The sequence below is a fragment of the Octopus bimaculoides genome, chromosome 4 (genome assembly GCF_046866305.1).
Source record: "Octopus bimaculoides isolate indiv1 chromosome 4, ASM4686630v1, whole genome shotgun sequence".
Lineage (NCBI taxonomy): Eukaryota > Metazoa > Mollusca > Cephalopoda > Octopoda > Octopodidae > Octopus > Octopus bimaculoides.
Window position 1 is genome coordinate 131,732,182 of NC_142931.1, and position 16,157 is coordinate 131,748,338.

Consider the following 16,157-nt stretch of genomic DNA (forward strand, 5'->3'; position numbering starts at 1 on the left):
TCAGGAGTTGGAGAAATGTAACTTTATGGGTAGTAAATCATTTCTTCTCTGCGATGTTTTTCATTCAGCTTTTATTGTTTGCTTTTTGTGTTTGTGTTTTTCTCTTCATCCGATACAGTGTCTGCTTCTCCCTCCTTCTTTCCTTGCACATATTGCTCAAGGGTTCTGTGACAGCTATCATCATGAAGTAGAACACCGTTTCTAAAATACTTTAGACTTAAATTTAAAAGAACTGCGACCTGCATTTAGTCATATGATTTAATGTTCATGTTTCGTCTTAACACATTTTGCATATTTGCTTCTCAATTACCACACTCTAAAGCTCCTTTCAACTTCTTTAAATAGTAAATTTGTTTTGTGAGCAATTTAAACAAGCAATATAGACTTTATCTATTGTGATAGTCTAATATAAATTAAAAAGTTCCTTTTATCATTATCGTCATTTAACGTCTGCTTTCCATGCTAGCATGGGTTGGACGATTTGACTGAGGACTGGTGAAACCAGATGGCTACACCAGGCTCCAATCTGATTTGGCAGAGTTTCTACAGCTGGCGTTAGGAAGGGCATCCAGCTGTAGAAACTCTGCCAAATCAGATTGGAGCCTGGTGTAGCCATCTGGTTTCACCAGTCCTCAGTCAAATCGTCCAACCCATGCTAGCATGGAAAGCAGACGTTAAACGACGATGATGATGATGATAATATATATATGATATATATTCCTCATTTTATTCCAAATTTAAGATTTTGAATATAGTAAAATAGTTGCCCTGTTAAAATCTGCCTTTTCTTTAATCTTTGATACAAAAACTAAAATTTAAAAAAATGTGTGTGTGTGTGTGTGTGAATACAATTAAATCCTCTTCAAAGCTTACCTTGCTGTTCATTTAAACATTAATTCGATTTGCAGTCTTACAGTTGGTTGATACTCCAATTAATTTAGAATAACTTAATTTGAAGCTATTTTTAATAATTTCATTTCATTTACTGATTTATGACCATAAATAGCTCCTGCAAAAATGCTTATAAATTTTCCTTTAAAATTACAAAAGAATTTGACTAATCTATTTAAGCCTTCAGATTCACTTTAAAAATTGTAAGTTTTACCTAATATGACATTTGCAGTATTTTTTGTCTTTTCCCTTTGAATTTCTAATCAGTGCATTTGATCATTTGTATCTAAACAAGAAAAATATATAAATTATCTTGAAAATTCACAGACCAGTATCACTTGTCAGGCGTATGTTTTTCCTCTTCTCTTTTATATATTTTAACACATTCCATTGTTTTCTGTTGTTTGGTATATTTAGCATTGAAACTGTTATACTGTCACGGTTCATTAAACTGCCCCAATTATCTTGAGTAGTTTGGATTGATGCTAAATTAGCATATTGGTTCCTAGTCCTAACTGGAAATACAGGTTGTTATTGATATACTTTCTGTTCAGTTGAATCTTTGTTGTTCAAAATATATACATAGAGAGAGAAGAATAAGAGATACGAGCAGCATTTAAAACTTGTGGAAAAAACCTAATTCCTACTTAAGAATTGGAAGTACCCATACAAAAGAAAATCTTATTCAGTACATACTAGCAATTAGAATTTCTCTTTTAGGTCCTCCTGCTAAACGACAGGGCCTCGGAGTAATTCGGCAAGCAGGAAGTGTTCTTAGAACACCAGCTACAATGGTAAGCACCAGGTCATCAAAGGATTGGCTAATTCCCAGGTTTGCTGACATTTGTTGACAATATACAATGCTGCCTCATTCATTCCACTGCTCTTACTTTCTTGGTACCTGTCTTGCAGTGGCCACTTGCTGTCCCTCAATTTTCTCTTAGGCTTTTACTATACTTAAATTCACTGACTGTAATTTAAGCAAGACGAGCCATAGATCACTTCTACTGAAGCTTTGAGATATCTTTATTGCTATTAGTAGCTTTCTTTCTAAGCTACTTGGAAATGATCTGTTGCTGTTGATATTATCTGCTGGATGTTGTTCATTTAGTACATTGGATCTATTTAAACAAAACTGCTAACTCCACTTACGAATTAGATTGCCAAATGAACAAACACCCAGCCTCTTAATTTGAACATAGTGTTTTTTAAAATTTACTTTTTTTTTTTTTCTGTTGTTGGCCAAATTTTATATTTTATTAAAGAAAATATTTAAATTTTGTACTTGAACTGTTAAACATTTAATCAAAGTTACACTTCCAATGTCACCATCTCAACTCTAAGCATTGTACTATCAGTTACACTTGCTTAGGCTGAGATTAGACCTGTTGCTTTACACTTAAATGTTGAAATCAGTGCCCTGTCTCAATGATTTGATGGACTATATTTCAATGAGGGATATCATTTCTTTGGCTAACCACTGCAAACTCAGGTAATTCTACGTTTTTAGTATGCTTTTCGACTGGAACTGAAGTATATGTTTGCATACATAGTGGAGTATTCACTGTAAACAAACATTTTGGCTCCGAGGTTTTATGTTATTTAGGTATTATAGAGTTTGGTTTGGTCATCTTGTTAAGTCACTTGTCTCTGCGTGGATGAATTCCAGTGTGTTTTTATACTTCTAAATAATATAATACTTTTTTTATTTATATATATATATATTTCTCTCTCTTGCACGTCTACTTGTTAAAAATTACATTTAATATAGCTCTTACTGCAGTGTTTCAACTCCATCTTTTTCTCCTATTTCTTATCTGTTTGGCCAAACTTTGATAAATATACTCTTGGTGTGCAATCAGTAGCTGGACCTGCTTGCCAAAAAAAAGGCCTTAAAAGAGGTGCCAGAGAATTTTTGCAAGAAGAAATATTGATCTTTTTTTCCCCCCTCCCTAATATATATATATTATATATGTATGTATGTATATATATATATATATATATATATATATATATATATATATATATATATATATATATGAAATTGAACTATCTACAATCAACTCTCAATCGTCTATTTTCTGTATTGATCTTAACAAAGGCCAGATTATATTTCAGTTTCTTTCTTTACCTTTTCTTCACTAAAATATACCCCAGTCTGTTTCAATTTAATTCTAAAATAATTATAAATGTAGGTTGGTTTCATAAAACAACTATTCAGTTTCTTGTTTATTGATTATAATGTGGTGTTATAATACAAAATATTTTTTATATACATATAAATCTATGTTGGAATTTTTGTCTTAAATGTACTCTAATTACAGGTAAAATGCATTCATTGAAATGTAAAATTATTAAAAATTTGTTTTTTAAATATCACCACATAAAATGTCAATATTCACCTATGATGAAAAACAAAATTGTAGTGTAGAAAAATTGTGCACTTTATTGCATTTTCAGTGTTTATAAAACAACATACAAAGGTTAAATAATGTGAAATAGTGAAATTTATCAAAATATTTGGAAATTTAAAAAGAAAAAAAGTTAATTAAATTTACACATTTATTACATGATGAAATAAGTTCAGCAAGTAAATTTTATCATCCACCTTAAAGGTGAATAAATGAAAGTTGAGTTAAATTTTTTTTTTTAATGATTGAAAACAAAGTAAATTAGTTTATAAAACTTAATATTTCTGTCCCACCCTGCGGAATACATTATTGCAAAGTCATTTTGACTTTTGGGTACTTTCAAATGGCCTTTCTCCCAACATTTTTCCATATGAATATCCTACCCTCATTTCTGTTGCTCAGAATTGCAGGTGGCTCCCACAATTCAGTACATATAATACATTTATTGACTATACATGAAATCAAGTGTCTCCACCAGCTATTACCTGGCCAGTGGTATTTCAATCTGGTTTGAACAGTCTACACAAATCATGTAGTTGGTGTTTATGTGCCATTACCATCCACTTTCTGGATAGAAAATGAATTTGCTTCATGTTTTGTCTGCTGTCATCATCAGCAAATTTTCTTTCTGCTGTTGTATTTTATCTTTTTAATTTTAATTTTTTAAAATATTCAACAACATTCCTTTTCAATCTGCAATCACTGTAGTACACACATCTGTTACAAGCTTCTCCAAGTTTCTAGAAGTTTAAAGAAAGTGAAATATCTTTTGTTATGGTATAGATGTGATGATTTCCTGGCTGCATCATTTCTAGACAATGCAGGTTTACAGTTATCTCGCTTCCCTACTCTATAGAATTTAATCCCAAATTGGTATATATATATATATATATATATATATGCTATATTGTTAGCTTGCATGGCATATATTGCTGGAAATGCATCTAGACTTTATAGCTACTCTTATTTGTTGGCTTGCAATATCACTGAAAGGCTTTTGTGCCCAAGAGTTATTTTATTCTAAATGGTATATAATAGTGACACAGCTTCAAGGTTCTTGTATGGGTCATAATGCTGCAGAGATAGATGGTGGTGTTTTGGAAATGAAAATATTAAATGAAAGATGGAAATGCTCTGACCAAATATTTAGCTTTATATTATCACCCTCTCCAAACCAAAATTCTTTTCCTTTCCTTTTACTTCTCTGTCTCCCTGTTTATTTTTTTCCAATTTTGTTGCCTCGTGCTTTGCAGCTGTTCAATAAAATCGTACTTTTAGCAAGCACACATATTTCCCTCTTCTTTTGTGTCAATATATCTGGTGGAGACCTGGCCTCACCATATATCTTTGATATTTTATCTTTCTTTGTCAGCAGCTTGTAAAATAATGTTCAGCATCTCTTAAATCAGGTTTTTGTTTTTATTTCTATGAAATCAAGTCCTGTAAGTATCTGGTTAACAACCTCTACTACTGGTGTGATAAAATGCAACCAGTCCATTAAAAAAAAAAATGTATTCCAGGAAAGAAAAAATTTTGAATTATACAACAGGTTTTGGCAGTTTTCTTTGTTTGGTATATCAGACAATGAAGAACTATGCCAAGTAGCAGAACAGATTTGTTCAACCCATGCAAATATGGAAAAATAGACTAGAGATAACGATAGTGGTTATGCAATCATGTATAGTCTCCATTCTACATAACTGTTTGGCAGCCTTCTTGGTATTTAATTTTGTTATGGGGACAAATAACTGATTTTATACAGGTTATATAATAATGTAGATATTAAAAAAAAAATGTCTTTGATATTAGAATTGTCAAAATAGATTCCGTATAAGAACAAATCTATTTAATCAGTAATATTATAAAGATGTTGCATGTTATTTTATCAAAAATCTCTTTCAGAATTTGTAAACCCTGATTGAAATAGTTTTGTTGCATTTCAAAAAACCTGGTCATATATGTGAGGTAATGGGATGCTTGTGTGGTTGATGCTACAATTTCGGAAATTCTATATGGATGAAGGATGCAGTATTAGAATTTTGGCTGACTGTGTGGCTTAATGGGGTTTTGTGATTTATATCTCCAAGCAGGTCTTGTTCTTCACACTGGGAAACTAGCATTACTACTTTCTGAAGATGAAAACCTTTTTATTTTCCTTCCCAGCCCTAATTTCACAGGAAAACTAAAATAGTCTTTGATTCCTTCACGCCTCTTTCTGAGCTTATAGTAGACTCCAGTAGATGCATTGGTAGCTGGCTATGTCATGGTTCAACCATGCCATAGCCTATTGAGTTTGTTGGATTGATTTTCATTGACTGTTACTAATTCGATAACATTGCTTAAACCCTACACATCCATTTGTCTGTTCTTTTTTGCCTCTTCTCTTTTCATCCTTTGCCTTCACAGCACATTCTTATAGAAGATTCTTTAATTGAGGTCTTATTTCAGTGTTAAAATTTGTGTCATTTTAACATGATGACAGTATTATTGTAATGGCTAAAATTAATCTCTAACTATATTGGTGGTGCTTTCTCTTTCAGCGAGGATCAGTCATAAACCGCAACAATATGAACGGCCGAAGCAAAACCTCTGGAATAAGGCCTATGAAAATGCACATGATCAGCTGGATTGATGCTCCAGATGATGTTTACTTTTTGGCCACGGATGCAACTAGGTAAACCCTAATTATACATTCTCTTCTTGATTCATGTTTCATGAACTTGTGTGCCTTTTGGCTACTTGAATATTTTATGTATACAGTCTTACTTTTTAAAAATGGTAATCCTAAATGCTTCTTATGTATGGAGCTGGCCTAGTTTTACTTAGTGATAAATCCAAAATGTAAGCTGAAGAGTTGCATGTGATCTTAAGTTAATATTTTTTTTATCCCTTTCACCATCACTATTGTGGGTTGAAAGTCAATTATTACCTCTGCCTTAGCGAAGGCAGAGGTATTGTTTTCAGTCGTGTTTGTTTGTTTGTTTGTCCATGAACAAGATATCTCAAATTTGGGCAGATAGCATAGTTTCTGTTTGTAGACTGACTCAGTAGGTTGGCTACCATTGATTGTCAACTCTGCATGCATCTCTCTCAAACAATACAATCACAGCCTGTGCAGTCTTGAAACTCTCAATAACCCCTTGTACCTAAATTCAAAGGCCTCAGATATATTTTTGTCTTTATTAATGTAAGCACATCCAGTTTTGTCTGATCTGATATATAGTCTAAAGGTAGCTGAATTTTTTCAAGAAACTTGCATATCCACTTTAGGTAGTATGATGCATCCAGTTTTTGTTAATGAGAGTGGGTAATGTAGAATCATTTGAGTTGTTCATTGAAAATATATTAGAATGAGGAGAGATTAGTGACCTAGGTTGGAATCACTGCAGTCTAAACCTGGATAAACAGATGTTTCCTCAAATGATTAACAACACTTAAATTTAGTTGTGGGATGAGATCTGTTCCTTATCTTTGCTAAAGACCCAACACAGCACTACTAGTATTTTGACTTTTGTTTCATTAAAATATTTTGCCGTTTCCTTGAATAACTAAGCAGCTATTAGTAGCTAGATATTAATTATACAGATATCATTGAATGTAGGTATATACTTTTATATTCAATGAAATGTTTTTTTCTTCTATTTTCAGAAAACTGCGAAGACAGCTCTTGCCACAGGACTTCAAACGTGCTGCCAGGAATCCCTGGCGTGTACTGCCAGCCAAATCAGGACCACATCATAGTGAGGGCCAGGATGCAATAGTTATCTTGGACTGAACCATTACAATAATTCTTCAACTACCATCTGTATTTGAGGTACTTCTCTGCTGCTGCTGCTGCTGCTGCCGCTACACCTGCCAGTCTTGTTGCCGTGGGCGGGCATATTGTTAGCCGCGTTGAGACAGCAGCATTGGCCAGACACTGTTGCCAACCAGTGTCATTTCTGGCTACTTCTCTTCCTTCTCCTCCTCCTACACCAACTTACAGGTGTTTCAGAGGAATTGGCGTCATGTTGGAAGGAGTTAACAAGCTAGTTAACCAGGAAACCAGCCAAATTATTGCTAACAGATCATTTAAGAAACTCATCAAACTCTACAAAACTGTTACAGTGTTATCACTTGAGCATTGGCATCATATGCTGTATTAGCTCTTTCTGAGAGAACATCCTCTCTGACCAAATCAACTCCAAGACTGCTGTCGCATGAACGGTGGCACTGTTTGAAGGTCCTTCTATTACTAATGCTACTACTATTACTACCACCATCACCACTATTATAACTATCACTACCACAACAACTACTACTATGACTTCTACTATAACTACATCTTCATTATCATCAGTTTGAGGGAATTAAAAAATGTTTGTAAACCCTAAAAATGATGGACTTGTGCTTCATGGATGACTTTGGTTAATTGAGCTGCCTTCTCCGCTACTAAGCCTTCCGTTGGCCACGGTATAGTTCTTGTATGAGTAGCTTGATTAGTCTTCTTGGCCAGAGACAACATCATCTTGATGTATTTGATGTATGCATGGTTTGTGTGAAAGTGTGCATGTGCAATGCAACCAGTCGGGATCCAACGACACAAGAAAGCCCAGCCAGGCCCCTTGTGTACTTTTAGGTTATCATCAACTGTATAGAGCTGGTCGGTTTCAACAATATTTGTCTATATAATTTACATTATAAATTTGTCTTTTGTATTGTAGAAGTCCAGTAGCATTTTCTATGAAATGAACAATAACAAAACAAAAAAAAAAAAACAGGAAAAAATCTTTAAAAAAAAAAATGAGGATAAAATGTTAAAGAAAAAAAAAACTGAAAAAAAAAAAAAAGTTCCCACAAAACCTAGTGCCCCTCTCCCTACTTTCCTACTGTCTCATTAGGAAGTTGGTACAAACAAACAAAAGGATAAGAGCAGTTGCTAGAAGGTCTTGACAAGGAAACTGTATAAAAACAGAAAACAGTCGGAAAAGAAGGAATGGTTGGCAACAGCAATTTCTCCATAATCCTCGGTGTTGTTGGTGAATGATAAGTTATCGGCACTGCTGTTTTATTGGTTGATTTTTCTGCTAATTAATACAACAGTTCCCACACATGTCTAGTTGGTTGGACTGAGTGAACTTGTACGCCAGTACTTCAACTAGATTAACCTGGAGACCACTTCACTTTGGATTACTCATTTTTCATGTCATCCACTAATCAATGAAGGATATTTTTTTGTTTTTGTTTCCCCGCTGTCCCTATAATTTTTTTTCCTCTCCCTCTTGCTATCTGCCCCCATCTCCCCATTTTTTTTTTTTGTTTCACCAGATTATTGGTTGGATCGATTATATAAATCCTTAAGTTAGCTATATATTTCTGCTGTAATTACAAATATATTTTATTCGTTTGCACCCTGCAAGCTTTTGAAGAAACCACTTATTTCAAGTTTGCCTTAATTTTACTCTGCTCCTCCAACCCATTCGAAAATATTGACAACAGTAAATTATACTAAAGTTAAAACAGCTCTAAGTTAGACATAGATGTTACTTTGTTGGTTTAGTTCTTTGATTCATTTTTGTTTTTAATTTATCCCATCCTCCTCCAAATTATCAAACATCTCTTCATATAAGAGAACTCTAATTCTCACTGCCTTGGACAGACTCATTAAAATGGGCTAAGATTGGTGCTGCAGCCACATTAACTCAATTTCAATCTCTATTACAACTACAATACTGCAAAGGAGCATACTGTCGCTTAATATAAACTCTTACAACAATTTTCATTTCTATTTTTACATTTCAATATCTGCAATATGTTCCTGTGAATTATATTTGACAGACAACTGGTTTTTCTCTATCACTGATTCAGTTTTTGCATTTAACAATTTCCCTATTTTTATACACCACAGATGAAGCGATAAATTGTTTAAATGTCTTTTCTTCCAACACTGAAAAACTTCAGTAAAAATCTTCCTGTTCTCCTCCTTTAGGAATCGGTGAACTGAAGAAGCCCCTATTTCCATATTGTAGCAGTGTTCCTTACTTCCACTCTTTTAGCATTACTGACAGCACACTATTTATTTCTACTCAATCCACACACACAATATACACACACACATACACATATATAGATATATCTATATGTGTGTATGTATGTATATATATATATATATATATATATATATATACATATATATATATATATATATATATATATATATGTGTGTGTGTATGTATATATGTATATATACATATGTATATATACATACGTGTGTGTCTATAATGTGTACACACATACATACACTTACATAATTTGAACTATTTGCATGTGATTGCAGTCAATATACAAACCTGACCTGTACAATTTATAAACATTTGTCTGGTTTTTGTTAATATATTTAGAAGTTGAGTCAAGGTGGAGTTGTGGCAATAATACTTATCCTATATTTATGCTGTTGTGGTTTCTTAAGCCAAGTGTTTCTACCATTCTCATTAAATGGTCGGATATACCACTACTCAGTAATGACTTTATTAAAGAAACAAAAATAACATTGCCATTGAAAACAAAGCTGGGTAAAATTTCATTATTTTTCTCTCTTTGTTTTTATTTTCTGTTTGTTTTTTTTTAAAACTTTTTTTCAATTCTCTTCTCATGTCTTTTTAAATAGCTGTGTCTATTTATTTTAACATGTCAATGTTGATGTTTACTCCCTCATCTACAATCCACAGATAAAATTCTCTTAACATTTGATTTTAGTTTTTTTTTTTTTCCTTCTATTTTGTCACCATTGAAAAAAGGCTTACGTTCATTAAACCACAGCAGCAAGTTGAGAGATTAGAGCTAGTTGTGCCTGCTAGAATGTTGAAACAACTTGCTCTAGCACTATTGTTATTTCTACTATATTCTCATCCATCTTTAACTTCAGAGTTGCCTACCATTCACATAGCTTCCATATTTGGATGTGCTCATTTTCTGACTGCTATAATAATATAATAAAATCATATGAGAATTCAACTTTCATGATTATTGCATTGTCTCTTAATAACATTTTCATCAAGGTATTTAAAAGTTTTTTTCTTGTTATATTTCCACTTGAATATCAACTTCGCTTTGAAATTGAAATATTCTGCAAATTTTCAAAAATACCTCCAATTTTAAACAGTTTCATGACAAAAAAACCCTCATTTTTCCTCCAATTGACTTAACTATCTCTATTCTAAGCTTCACCTATCTATTTTAACTCCTTGTCGCTCCGATAACTATGGTATCCAGTGTGACAGGGTGTTGTCAATCAAATGATGCTGGTCCTGTTGAATGTATGGCTAGACTTGGCAGAACCTGTCAGCTTTCATTTGTTGTCTTAATTTTTGTTTTGTTTTGTTTTGTGCGTATATTTACTTCTCGCTATGTGCAATGTTATTCCCATTATCAGTTATTCTACTGTATATATAACTTGGTGGGAAGATTGGCTAGATTGTCTAGTTTTGGAACTGTGTTCTAAATCAAAAGAAACCACTTTCAAAATGTGGATGTGATAAAATACTATAGGTGCCAAAGAGGACGAATATATTGTTGGCTACAACTTGCCCCCTTTGTATTTTCAATAGTTGGAAACCCAATTGGGTTTGGGTTTTAATCTTTCTTAGTGTAGCTGCAAGCTAGGAATTACTGGAGCTGTATATGTCATCAGATAACTTATAACATTTTCAATAATGATACCGAAACTTCAATAATGCTGCATGAATGTTTGAACCACAAATAATAGTCTTCTCAAAGATAGTTCTAACAACAGGAAGGCGTTTTTTTTTTGTTTTTTTTTTTATGTTAATTTTAAACTCTACAAAGATAAGATGTATTTAAAAAAATATGAACTTGTTTCACTTGGCTGTCAAATTAGGAATACCATAATGTGGCTCTTTATTTTTCTTTCGATTCGTGCTAGATTTTATTGGACATGTTGAGTTCTCATTTTAAAAGGTGACATAACCAAGTGCCTTTGATGTTCATTGACCAGCTTTGCTAGAATGTCTGTTAACCAATCTTAAAAATTTATACAACATCTCAAGAATAAGCAGCACTGGTGATTCTAAAACTGTATGAATGCAGCGGGATAGCTGCAGTTGCACTTATTGCCATTTTTTGTTGAAAATCTGGAACATGTAGTTTTGTGAAGTTCTCATTATCATTAGCCCATATTATGTGAGTGAGAGTGTGTGTGTGTGTGTGGTATTTTGGCCATGGTTCATGTGAGAAATATATCTTAGCCTGAGTGAAAGAATGATGCCAGTCATTAATATTTCACAAGCTGTGTGCCTTGGTCTGTGAAAATTGCAACCCACCTAGCAATGGGCTTTACCACACTGTTTCATATCATTGTAAGTATCTCTTTTTCCATCCATCTCTTTTCTCCCCTTCTCTCGACCCCCTCCAGTGGCCATGGCACTCTTATCACCCAACCAGTTTAATAGGTGAATTTCCAATTTTGGAGATAATTGCTTCAAACTAAACATTTTCATTTTGTATGTCCTGTATAGATAATAAAACATTTATTCACAACCAAGTGTTTCTTTTTTTGCTGTAAAGCAACTTCTAGTAAAAATTTAGCTGGCAAGCTTCCTCTTACTGCCCCCCAAACTGGTTGGGCTACTGCTGGCTTTCCTCTCTCTCTCTCTCTCTCTCTTACCTTTCTCACAGCATTATTTCTTTCTGTCTTTGCTCCTTTTTGATTAGCTCTCATTTGATATTTCTCTAGAGGTCAGCTTTCTTCTTTTTATATACACGGATCGGAAGGCTTCAATGAATGTTGGATTTGATTGTTTGTAATAGTGGAAAATTCAGATTTAAAATATATAATATAGAAGGATGATGTTCAGAATACCTGATGTGAATGTAATGATTGGGAGGTTGAATAACATATAAATATGGATGGTGGGATTAGATCAGGCAAGTGTATAATACTGTTTTAATTAACTACAGTATATAGGTTATGAATTTGTTGTAAATGCAGAAACAATAAAGGTAGTGTTCTGGAGAGGGCAGCATTTGAATAATGAAGTAAAAGCTTTTCTTTTAAATGTGATGTAGGTTATCAGTGATTAAAGGATATGCATCATGTCAAGCCATAGAGTATTTCAAAACTTGCTCCATTATAATAGAGTAGATTTTGAAATAAGGTTCCTGATCTCAAAGAGAACATTGAATCTCTCTCTCATACGTTGTGTAAATAATTTGAGATTTGCAGGTAAGTTAAGAGATGTGTAGGTGATGAATGATGGGTAATATTACTTATAGAGTTAACAGGCTAGTTTTTACCATTATGTTATTATGATTTACTCTCATATAAAACATTAAACACTACAATTCTTAAAATCTACACTGCTTAGAAAAATTTGATTTCCAGTTTCTGTGTTATCCCTTAATACTTTTATTTAACATTAAAAGTATGTTTGTAATGTTTACATTACTTGTGAACATGCTGGAAACAAAAACAAGCCACCTCATTTACTACATTGGTTCTGCTTTTCTTTTTCTGCTATTATTATTCATCAAGTAAGGCCGTGGGGCGAAAAGGAACTAAACACGACATTGTAGGAAAGGGCTCCAAACATACAATTATTTACATATTTATGCACCTGAAATAAGATTTTGAATAATTTTCTGATTTCAGGTTCTATTCTACTACAGCTCATGCAATTCCCTTCCTCGTTATCTTTGTCACAATATTGCACTTCTTCATAGAAATACAGTTCAGGGGGTTTTGCATTTGCTTCTTGTCCACTTTTCATATTATGAATCTAGTCGATTGTTTTAAATGAAATTCTTAAGTGATATTGATTTAACCCTTTTGTGGCTATATTTTTTTCACAAAATTTTGCAGAAGATTTTAATTAAAATAGTACATGGGTTGCTCATATGAATAAGCTTATAAAATAAGCCTAAGCCTGAAGTGTGCAGTCTCTGGGAGGTTGGTAACCTGGGCCTAAAAGGCAATTTGTGACTAGCAAATAGAATCAAACCCAAGGGTAATAAGAAACAAAAGTTATAAGTAATTTTTCCTTTGCAAGCTGATTGGCAGGCATTTCAATGAATTGTAAACTTCTTGTAAGTTACTGTACTGTATCAGGCACAACTGGTTTGACTCCGTTTATTTGGTGTCACTAATTAAACACTGACCTGGTTGGATATTGTAATGTTTCTATTGTTCACACACACACACACACACACACACCCCGTACTGGTTTAGAAAAGGATAACTATGTTCTGTCTCTATGTGGATATTCTTGCATGCACAAGTGTGTTTGCTTCCAAAAGTACTGTTGGCAAAACAGGCAATGCTGTTAAGAACAAATTAACAAAAGGTTCTTGTATAAAGATCTTGATGAAAAGTTTTAATTTTCACATAAACACTTTAGAACAAGTAGGTTTTGCATACAAAACAAAGGCAGATTGTTTTATTTTTGCTTTAAAAAAAAAAAAAAAAGAAAGGAATTGGAGACTAAAGCTATTGGTAATTTAATGCCAAAGTAGGCAAGTGTTATCTGTCACCCTTTAAATCTGAATCCCAATAGAAAGAAAATGCATACATTCTTGGAGATCAGCCCTTCTTTTTGACAATGATGTAGATTATAATTCTTGGAGTCACCTTCAGAGATAATTTATATATATATATATATAATATCTTACCTTGCTTTGAAAACAGGATGAGGATCCAGTTATAGAAAATCTGTCTCAACAAATTCGTCTGACCCATACAGAAAAGGAAAACTGAATGATAAATGATATTGAGGATTTATGTCTATACATTTTGATCAGTTTAGCTGTTTTGAACATGAAGCAGAATGTTTGTTCTAGAAATTGGTTTCAATGCTAAAGCAAGCATGAGCAACCATTTTTTTTTTTTTTTTTTTTTTTTTTTTTTTGAGAAATGGACCATATGAGACAGCTCATCATCAGGTTGGCTGCACTAGTAAAACCCAAGGTTATTTTTCATTAGGTGTGCCATTCAGAAACTCTTATTTGCCAGTGATTGTACTGAAGAGTTAAATCAACCTTAGAAAGATTCAGATTGAGAAGTTAAAGAGACAGAGAAAGATGTTTTATAATCTATAGGCACAAGGCCAGAAATTTGGCAGGTAGGGGCAAGTTGATTTCATCGACTTGAGTACTTGATTGGTAATTATTTTTATGAACCCTGAAAGGCAAAAATCAATCTCAGCAGAATTTGAACTCAAAATGTAAAGACAAATGAAATGCTAGCTTACCACCTTCATCAGTGTTGATGAAAGAAGGCCTTGAAAGTCATAGTTGAAAGAAGTGGTCACTGCAGCAGAGGCTATGTCCACCTAGTGCTATGCAGTCTATTATTACGTTGGGCACTACATCATTCTAATGGTAATTATTTTATTTCTGTGTTGAACGTTTTCCAGAAGATGGTATGGTGTCTTACTATATTGGACACTCTTTCAAGTCCTAGAGAACATTGGAAAGAAGCTTGCAGACTTAATTTTCAATTCTTGTTTGAAAATCCAAAATCTGATTGCTTATGGTGGTTGTTACTGCAATAGACAAATCCTCTCTGGTTGTGGTATGGAGTTTTTATTTGTAGTACTGCTTCTTAATCCAAGTAGTATGAAGTTCAAAGATGATTACCTCATGAATTCTGTAGCAATAGTGGGCATCAGCTCTTAAACTGGCATTGCATTGGTTATGGCAATGTCAGTTCCAGTTGATCCAATCAACAGAACAGCCTGCTCATGAAACTGATGTGCATTTGGCTGTGTGCACAGACACACGTACCCTTAACATAGTTCTCACGGAGATTCATCATTGATATAATGTAGCAATGCTAGCCCTTTGAAATACAGGTACAACTCCTTTTTGTCAGCTGGGTGGATTGGAGCAACGGATAATAAAGCGTCTTGCTCAAGGACACAACATGCCACCGGGAATCAACCTCATGGCCTTATGATCTTGAACCGAAAACCCTAATCACTAAACCACGTGTCTTAATGCATTCAACACATCACACTATCATAATATAGAATATGTCATTTCATTTGAGATTATGATATTAGAGTGGACATTTTTGTCTCCACTTAATGGGATGGATTGTTTTCTCCTTGTGTAAACTACCTCTTCCATCGTATTAAATTAATCTATTGGAAATCGCCTCCCAGGGGCTAGTAATGAACTAGCAACCCATTCAGAAGAAATGTTATGTTCTTGGTCACTTACACACCATGGAAAGCAGGTAACTGGCCTACGATTTCTAGAACATTTTTATACTCTTGAATTCAGCGTTCTTTCATTTTCTATAATGAACATCATAATCTAATTAGTGAAATTCACTTGCTAGATAGCCAAAGTAATATACAAATTATGAAAGTTACAGTAAGAATTTTAGCTCAACTAATTAAGAAGAGAGTTACACTGGATGAGATGCAGTCTGGTTTTGTGCCAGGGAGAAGTACTTGTGATACTCTCTTCTTAGTAATTCAAATGCAAGAGAAGTATTTAGCCAACAGCAAACTGCTGCACTTGGCTTTCATTTGACTTGTAGAAAGCCTCCAACTGGATCCCTCGCTCCCTGATCAGGTGGTTGCTGCAGAAACTAGGAATAGATGAATGGCTAATGAGAGCTAGCCAAGCCACGTACAGAGGTACTGTCACTAAGGTGAGAAACAACAATGTTTACAAGTTCATGAGGCCTCTCTTCTCAGTCCCCTCGTGTTATTGTTCTCCAGAACATGACTGAAGAAGTTAAAACTGGTTGCCTGTGGGAACTCCTCTCTGCTGATGACTTGTTCTTCAAGCTGAATCCAGTAGAAGTAGAAAAGAAATTTCAGTGTGGATGCAAAACCAAGAACCAAAGAGCTG

The 16,157-nt window shown here is 33.7% G+C and overlaps 1 protein-coding gene across 7 annotated transcripts in view; it reads left to right on the forward strand.

Moving 5' to 3' along the window:
• Positions 1-7,678, forward strand: part of LOC106882880 (metastasis-associated protein MTA3) — an 89,210-nt gene extending 81,532 nt beyond the window's left edge. For 3 of the 7 annotated variants that reach the window (XM_052967492.2, XM_052967495.2, XM_089351486.1), the window contains 2 exons: positions 5,843-5,976; positions 6,951-7,678. In XM_052967492.2, the coding sequence (XP_052823452.1) occupies positions 5,843-5,934 (92 nt within the window). In that variant the 3' untranslated portion in view covers positions 5,935-5,976; positions 6,951-7,678. Of the gene's footprint in view, positions 1-1,611; positions 1,758-5,842; positions 5,977-6,950 lie in introns of those variants that run through there. The other 4 variants (XM_052967494.2, XM_052967493.2, XM_089351487.1 and 1 more) reach the window with 2 other exon arrangements.
• The last annotated feature ends 8,479 nt before the right edge of the window (positions 7,679-16,157 follow it).